The 7,366-nt window shown below is 34.0% G+C and overlaps 2 protein-coding genes across 2 annotated transcripts; one reads left to right on the top strand and one right to left on the bottom strand.

Moving 5' to 3' along the window:
* The first annotated feature begins 750 nt into the window (after positions 1-750).
* On the top strand, positions 751-4,098 carry LOC145136386 (amino acid permease 6-like). The gene is made up of 7 exons (XM_079070503.1): positions 751-934; positions 1,074-1,307; positions 2,141-2,234; positions 2,326-2,540; positions 2,802-2,944; positions 3,034-3,261; positions 3,527-4,098. Exons 1-7 carry the CDS (start codon positions 856-858, stop codon positions 3,935-3,937), a joined length of 1,404 nt encoding a protein of 467 aa, XP_078926629.1. The 5' UTR covers positions 751-855; the 3' UTR covers positions 3,938-4,098.
* Positions 4,007-5,620, bottom strand: LOC145136387 (tubulin alpha-6 chain). The gene is made up of 4 exons (XM_079070504.1): positions 5,228-5,620; positions 4,586-4,806; positions 4,350-4,457; positions 4,007-4,270 (listed from the first exon to the last, which is right to left on the bottom strand). The coding sequence occupies exons 1-4, from the start codon at positions 5,415-5,417 to the stop codon at positions 4,148-4,150; spliced, it is 642 nt and encodes a 213-aa protein (XP_078926630.1). The 5' UTR covers positions 5,418-5,620; the 3' UTR covers positions 4,007-4,147.
* Between the last annotated feature and the right edge of the window lie 1,746 nt (positions 5,621-7,366).

Below are 7,366 nucleotides of genomic sequence, written 5' to 3'. Positions count from 1 at the left end.
TGCGGTTTTCGGTTTCCAAAAAACTCAAACCGCATGTGCGGTGCGGTTTGCGGTTTCAACTCTAAACCGCCCCAAACCGCACCGCGAACACCCCTAATTAATACCATGGAGTTGGACATGTTTGGTAAAAAGTAACATGTATGTAGTTACACGTTGTATGTATTATCAGAAGTCGAAAGTTGTAGCTTTTAAATGTGTATAAGTGTTTGACAAAATGCTTGTAAATTTTTTAAAAATATAAAATCATATAAAAGAACGTTTAATAAATAAATACATGGATTTTTAAAGTGAACCTAATAACTTTGTTATATTATGCAGGGTGTAGGTGACGGGGGCTTTTAAAAACCGTTAGAATATTTTTTGGATTAGAGTTTTTTGTTCTAAAATAAAAATTTTAAATTTGTATTCCTAGACGATTTTTTTTTTTAATTTGAGCTTTTTCTTAGGTTATAAGTTCGTTGTAAAACATGCATTCGTCGATATGGTAAAAGAAAGTTTTTTAATCTCACACCCTAACGGTAAAATCTCTTCCATCACCAACAATTATATGTTAAATTATAGTTTACAAGATTTAAACATATAGTATGGTTAATGTTAAGGAATTTTTAGAGCCTATTAAATTTTATATTATTTTTATTTGGTAATATAAAATTTGTGGGTACCCATCAGAAAACAACTTCGCCTTCATACAACTTTTTGACACCCTATAAATATCATGGACACTCTTCAACTGTATCCCTAAACTAGGGATCAAATTTAAACATTCCCGGCTTCATTTTTCTACATTTCCCCCAACTTTTCCTCTATATTCAGTCATCAAATTTCCAAGAAAAATAAAGAAAAGTAAAGCAAAACATGTCGAGTTTTTCAATAGCAGAAAGAGGGTATCTTCCTAACGAGAAGTTCGATGATGATGGCAGAGTAAAACGAACAGGTGAGTTCAGTTCACATAAAAGTGAAGTCTTTTTTTCTTTCTTTTGGAAAAACAATATTGGACTCCAATATTTTACATATAGACAGTATCTATGAAATTCTATATGATTGTTAATATTTTGTTTATGGAATTAATAAAGGAACTTGGAAGAGTGCGAGTGCACATATAATAACAGCAGTGATTGGGTCGGGAGTTTTATCATTAGCATGGTGTTTTGCACAGTTGGGATGGATAGCTGGATCGATTACTCTTGCTTTGTTTTCGGTCATTACAATGTTTACATCAATTTTGTTGACTGATTGTTACCGATCACCGGATCCAGTTACTGGCAAAAGAAACTATACTTACATGGATGCTGTAAAAGCCAATCTTGGTAAATCTTTTGTCTCTTTTTCTTTTTTTTCTTCCAAAATATAACTTTATTTCCATTTATTAATTCTTTTCATATTACCTTTTCCTCCTAAAACTTCTAACCAAATATATCAATTAATAAAATCAGATTTTATATGCTCGAAAGTATGACACATGTGCAAAACTATATCTCAATTGTTTGGTGAGGTTTTAAATTTTACGTTAGAGACATTTATGTGTGGACATATATAGGCTCCACCAACCCGGCTGAATAAAGTGATTGTCTGTATAGTTTGGTCAAAAATGAATAGTAATAAACTTGATTGCCTTTAAAATGAAAATGATTAGAAAAAAGATTCTTGAAGAATAAGATAAAAAATACCAGGATATGTTAATTTATTAATTGTCATAAATTTAATTTTGAACTTCAAGAAAATCTTTATCTATATAAATCTCATACGAATCATGAATGTATATTAAAAGGTACTTTCCTTGTATATTTTACATTTTTACAAATAAACCATCTCTGTGGTTCTGAAATTACATGTGATAAATGTTTTAACAAATTACAAATTATTTATTACTAAATATTATCGTTATAGAATACTAATAAAAGTGATTATCGTTGTAAAAAGTGCACTAAATCGTTTTAAAGTTTAAACACATGTTATACTTGCTTTCACAAATCACAACGAATATATACTTTGTTTTTTTAATATATTAAATGCCCTGACTTTATTTTGAATATTAAACTTGTATTTATTAAAACTCCAAATCTATAATCTATTTAGTTCAGTAGTTTTATTTTTACACGATCACAATAATCATTTACAATTTTCATTATTCGCATTCTAGGAACACTTCAATACAAGCTTTGTGGCATAGCTCAATATGGTGTTCTTACCGGAATAACCATCGGATACACCACCACCACTGCCATCAGCATGGCGTAAGTTCACAACACTATCACCTTTTTCCCATTCATAATTAAGTTAAAGTTTTCTAATAGTATTTATATTTGTTTACATTTCGTTTATCAGTGCAATCAACAAATCAAATTGTTTCCATAAACATGGCCACCAAGCGGATTGTAGTGTGCACAACAACTCGTTTATGGTGATTTTTGCAGTCATTCAGATCGTCTTAAGCCAAGTGCCCAATTTTCATAAATTGTCGCCCCTCTCAATCATCGCGGCTATCATGTCCTTCACATACTCGTTGATTGGCATCGGTCTCTCAATCGCCAAAATCATAGGTCAGTGTTAATGTCACACATATTATACATAACATGACAGAACAAATTATACTGTGAACTGAGACTTAAGACTGGTGTCAGTCGGACAAAAATTGTCACTCTCTTATTTGTGCAAAAGAGTAATTGTCATTCTCATCTCACCATTGAAAATATCATTATAAAGTTCCCATCATGTCAAGTTTAATCTAAATATACTCCGGACATATGTAAATATCATTAATTGGTCTTTTTATTGATTTAGATTTTTTTTGGTGTTGACAGATGAAGGAATTGGAGAGACGAGTATAACAGGAAGACCAATTGATAAGGATTTTTCGGGCATGGAGAAAATGTGGAAAACCTTTTCTGCCTTAGGAGATGTTGCTTTTGCCTATTCGTTTTGTTTCGTCCTCATCGAGATTCAGGCAAGTTGATTAAAATTTCCTATAAAAATAACATTCTCATGTTGCAGTCTTAAAAGAATTTTTAGTGATCTTCGTTTAAAAAATTACAGGACACATTGAAATCTAGTCCACCAGAGAATAAACAAATGAAAGTGGCTACAGCCATTGGAATCGCGGCATCAACTGTGTTCTATATGCTTTGCGGGGTGCTCGGATACGCGGCCTTCGGAAATGATGCACCCGGAAACTTCTTGACTGGATTCGGATTTTACGATCCGTTTTGGCTCATCGATATTGCTAATATTTGCATTGTTATTCATCTTCTTGGTGCTTATCAAGTAAAATACTACTACTGATTAAACTAGACCGGACTGGACAGGACTGAACAAGCTTTTTAGGGATATTTTTAGTGATAAAAACATTCACATCTTTTTCGGATTAAGAGTGAATATATGTCCCATCTTTTTTTACATTTTTGTATGGGAAAAATTGCAATCTCTGTCCCACTTATATCACTCTTAGTCTGTCAAACGCAGAACAACCAGTTCTATCATGTCTTCTCACAAAAATGTTATATTTGACACTTTGCGATCAATTCTCTAGGTATTGGCGCAACCATTTTTCGGATTTGTCGAAAATTGGAGCAAGAAAAAATGGCCACAAAATAAGCTCATAACAAACGAGTTCTCGATATTTGGAACCGATTTCAACGTTTTCAGACTCACATGGAGAACAGCGTATGTGATCGTAACAACAATAATAGCAATGATTTTTCCATTCTTCAACGACTTTGTGGGCCTACTTGGAGCGGGTACATTTTGGCCACTATCAGTCTACTTCCCAATAGAATTATACATGTCACAAGCAAAGATCCGAAAGTACTCATTCACATGGATTTGGATGCAAATTCTAAGTCTCGCATGCTTAATCGTATCACTAGTGGCAGCAGTCGGGTCGACCCGCGGGCTTATTACTTCGGTTCAATCATTCGAACCGTTTGAATCCGTATCCTAAGTTCCTAACTAACCGTATCGATTCGGTTAAGTTTGTTAGGGTTTGGTTAGATTGATTAGGGTTATATGATATTGGGAATGGTGAGTTTTAACATAAAGTTACTAGAGGTAACTTTTCATTGTGTATTTACAAGTGTCTTGAATGAAACTTGGTTACATTTACATGTTTTTACAATGTATAGAGAGAGAGAGAGTTGTGGACTTGAATTTACTAATTTAACCTTGGTGCGGTTTGGGAGATCTGTTGGTCTTCGAGAAGTACGTACGGGTCGACATATTGGGGCAGGTATACTTGTCGTGTGCTGGCATCATGGACGAATTTTGGTCCAAAATACTGCAAATTAAAACATTGATTAAAAAAAAAAAAACAAATCTATTAAAAAGCTTACAAATATGAAGATCAGAAAGCTTACAATGTAAACAGCAGAGAAAGATGCCACAGTTACAAGAATCAGAGGCCAAAATGCCAAGAAGTATGTTCCTCCAAGGGTTAGCAAGAGTTTAGCTCGTGGAATCAAACCCTGATATACATACATAACACAAAGACTATGATAATTAAAAAGAATGAGGGCTTATAAAAAGGTTTCTTTTTTTTTTTTGAACAAAAACTATTTCATAAAGAAGTTAAAGAAGGTAGGAATCTTTGAACCTCAAGGCCTTCACTGTTCAAAGCCATAGATCTTTCCCTTTGATTAGATAGACTTTTCTCAAGATCTGTTGACACAGCATTTCTATTTGAAAAACCTCCATCTTCTTTGTATATAAAGTTCTCATCTTTTGAAGTGCTCCGACTTTCCTCTAATAATGAAGTTGGAGTCATACCACGTCGCTTCAGTTCTTTCATAAACAAAGACTCTGTAGGTTCTTCACCTGTTGACAATGAAAAGATCAGACAATTATGTTGAACAGTTTACAGTTTACACTATTCCATATGGAGTGATATACTTCAAGGATAAAGTACAGTTCTACAGAACTTACTGGATTACAGATTGCAATAACCAGAAGTTACAGGCCCACTACTACCCTACTCCATCAGACACCACATAGATGCTAATTAAACACAAAAATGGATCTGTTATGTCTCAATCCGAAGAATTTAATTCAACAGAGAACATATTCAAGGTGTTATATGGAAAGTGAAACCGCTACAAGTTCATCATCTGATAGAATATCGAAAAAGAACACACAACTATACATTACAGCAAATTAGATACTCCGCTACACTTGTTGATCTAATCATGCGATTGATTTGAACCTAATAAGTAAAGATATGTGAGGAGAGAAGCTATACCTTTGTTTTGGTTATCTTCAGAGTCTTGAACCTTGCAGGAAATCGTAAACCTTCTGTTAATCAATAATTTTGACCTGAACTTGATAAATCTTCTGCCATCACAACAAATTAACCGTTCTTTCCTACGAGAATACGATTGCGAAGCTGAAAACGGATATAAACCGGATTTCAATATATGAATCGAAGCCATTGTCAATTTCTGCTAGGGTTTGAAATTTTTTGGGAATTTAATTGATTAGAAACTCCATAAGTCTTTGATTGTAGAGAGAGAATGAAGCAAGTGGCGGTGAAGCGAAGAGGGTTTGTCGTAACAGGATTGTGGCGTATATTCAGCAATTTGCGTAGTTGAGTGCTATTGTACGCCGTATGCGTTAGATGATTGTGGTTGGTGTTTCGTGGCTACAAGCAAACACCGTTTGAGCCTTTGGGGCTTAGAGAGGGTTGCTTTCGTTGAAAATTGTTTTCTTCAAATTAATATTTATTTCCTCTATTTAGATAGTAAAAATGACATATATATGTCCTATTATGTTTTTGGGGTTTATCTATTTAGACACTTAATTTATTTTGTGGCTTTATAAGGGAACAAATTACACTTTGTCGAGTTGATTAGGTCCTTTTAGGCAAAATGAAGGGGTCATCCGGTTACCCTTTGTCACACCAGATGTTTGTTGACCAATTATTCTTTAACCCAATACTATTCATCTTCTTCGCTCCATTTTTTTCCCATTTCTAAATCATCCAACAGAGAGCCTTCTTACTGCCGTTCTAATGTCGATCGGCAACTTCTCGTCTCCTATGCTACCGGTTCTCACGCGAATTGTGAACGCCGATAATCTGGAACACGATTTTGGTATAATTTCATCCTTCATCGACGATTACCCTTTTGTTTCGTTGGATACGAAGTTTCTCGGCGTCATTTTACGTCTAGCAGCTGATAACAACAGCGTCGTCTTCCGCCACGTGTTTCTGTGTGTGGGAGGAGAATCCAATAAACTTGTAAGTTGTACCTCATGCATTAGCAACTTGTACCCCCTGCATTTCTTTGACTTGGTCATAGTGGAGTTATCTTAATTCAACCCACCACTGTCGTTCAATGGTTTTTTTTTTGTATGTAAAACTAGTCTTCTTCAACTTTGCTGCAGTCTGAACCCACCTTCCAAAACACTAATTTATTATTCCTCATTATTCACATATATGTGTTCATTATCAATTAAACATTACCAATTGCAAAGATTTTGATTTAAGAAGATGTGTGATAGAGACACGATGTAGAAACTTGGATTCGTGGGTGGAACCTATAGATGTTGGAGAAGGGATGATGATGAAGTTACCAACAAAACGAGACTGTAACACAATAACCAAACAAAAAATTCAAAATCGAAACCCTACCTTTTAACCAATCAAAACCCAAAATCGAGACAGTAAATATATTGAAGCCAAAGCCTTATTCCAAAATCAAAACCACCAGATCGAACAAACCACTCTGTTTCGTGCCTGGTCTCCGGTTGTTGGACATAGTAGATTAAAAATATGTGATGTCATTGGTGGGACATACGACGCCATCTAAAACTCTCCCACATTCACCTTCATGATATGCCCTCCATTCTTTCAAACTGCATCCACATTCACCTTCAGGAAAAGACGTTGATTTTGAGAAGAATCATGATTACAGGATAGATTCGGCTGCCCAGGAAGTATTAAGGGGATGTTTATGGTTTGTTTGTATATAATAAGAGCAAAATGGAAATCAATTTTGAGAAAGTCAAAATCTGATTTTGACTTTTAAATGGGAAATAGCCTATGTGTCCCTGAAACCTGTTATAATAGGTTAGAAGGACTAAAAAGACAGGTTGCTTCTAACCTTATGCGCCTATAAAGACACGAAATTAGTTTAGGGACTTAAAAGGTCAACCCTAGAAAGTTTGTAAGGCATTTATGTGATTTTCTCATTTAGATATCTATGATTTAAACTTATTATTAAAAAATTTCTACTTTTTTTTTTTTTTTTTTTTTGCTACTTGTGTCATTCTCAATCAATTTGTTAAATATTATTTTGTCGTTATTTTGAATTCACATGTCATTTTATGAGTTTTTTTATTTTATTAAATTTCATATAATATTTTAATATAATAATTGCAA

The sequence above is a fragment of the Lactuca virosa genome, chromosome 9 (genome assembly GCF_052849685.1).
Source record: "Lactuca virosa cultivar CGN04683 chromosome 9, Lactuca_virosa_CGN04683_v6, whole genome shotgun sequence".
Lineage (NCBI taxonomy): Eukaryota > Viridiplantae > Streptophyta > Magnoliopsida > Asterales > Asteraceae > Lactuca > Lactuca virosa.
This window is presented reverse-complemented; position numbering and strand designations above follow the sequence as displayed.

Excerpts from the sequence above, each read along its gene's own strand:
- LOC145136386 (XM_079070503.1), top strand. The coding sequence starts at position 856 with ATGTCGAGTTTTTCAATAGCAGAAAGAGGGTATCTTCCTAACGAGAAG. Across the intron at positions 1,308-2,140 it reads TGCTGTAAAAGCCAATCTTG|GAACACTTCAATACAAGCTT; the intron begins GTAAATCTTTTG and ends TTCGCATTCTAG. Across the intron at positions 2,945-3,033 it reads TCGTCCTCATCGAGATTCAG|GACACATTGAAATCTAGTCC; the intron begins GCAAGTTGATTA and ends AAAAAATTACAG.
- LOC145136387 (XM_079070504.1), bottom strand. The coding sequence starts at position 5,417 with ATGGCTTCGATTCATATATTGAAATCCGGTTTATATCCGTTTTCAGCT. Across the intron at positions 4,807-5,227 it reads TGAAGATAACCAAAACAAAG|GTGAAGAACCTACAGAGTCT; the intron begins GTATAGCTTCTC and ends CATTGTCAACAG. Across the intron at positions 4,271-4,349 it reads CTTTCTCTGCTGTTTACATT|TATTTTGGACCAAAATTCGT; the intron begins GTAAGCTTTCTG and ends TTTAATTTGCAG.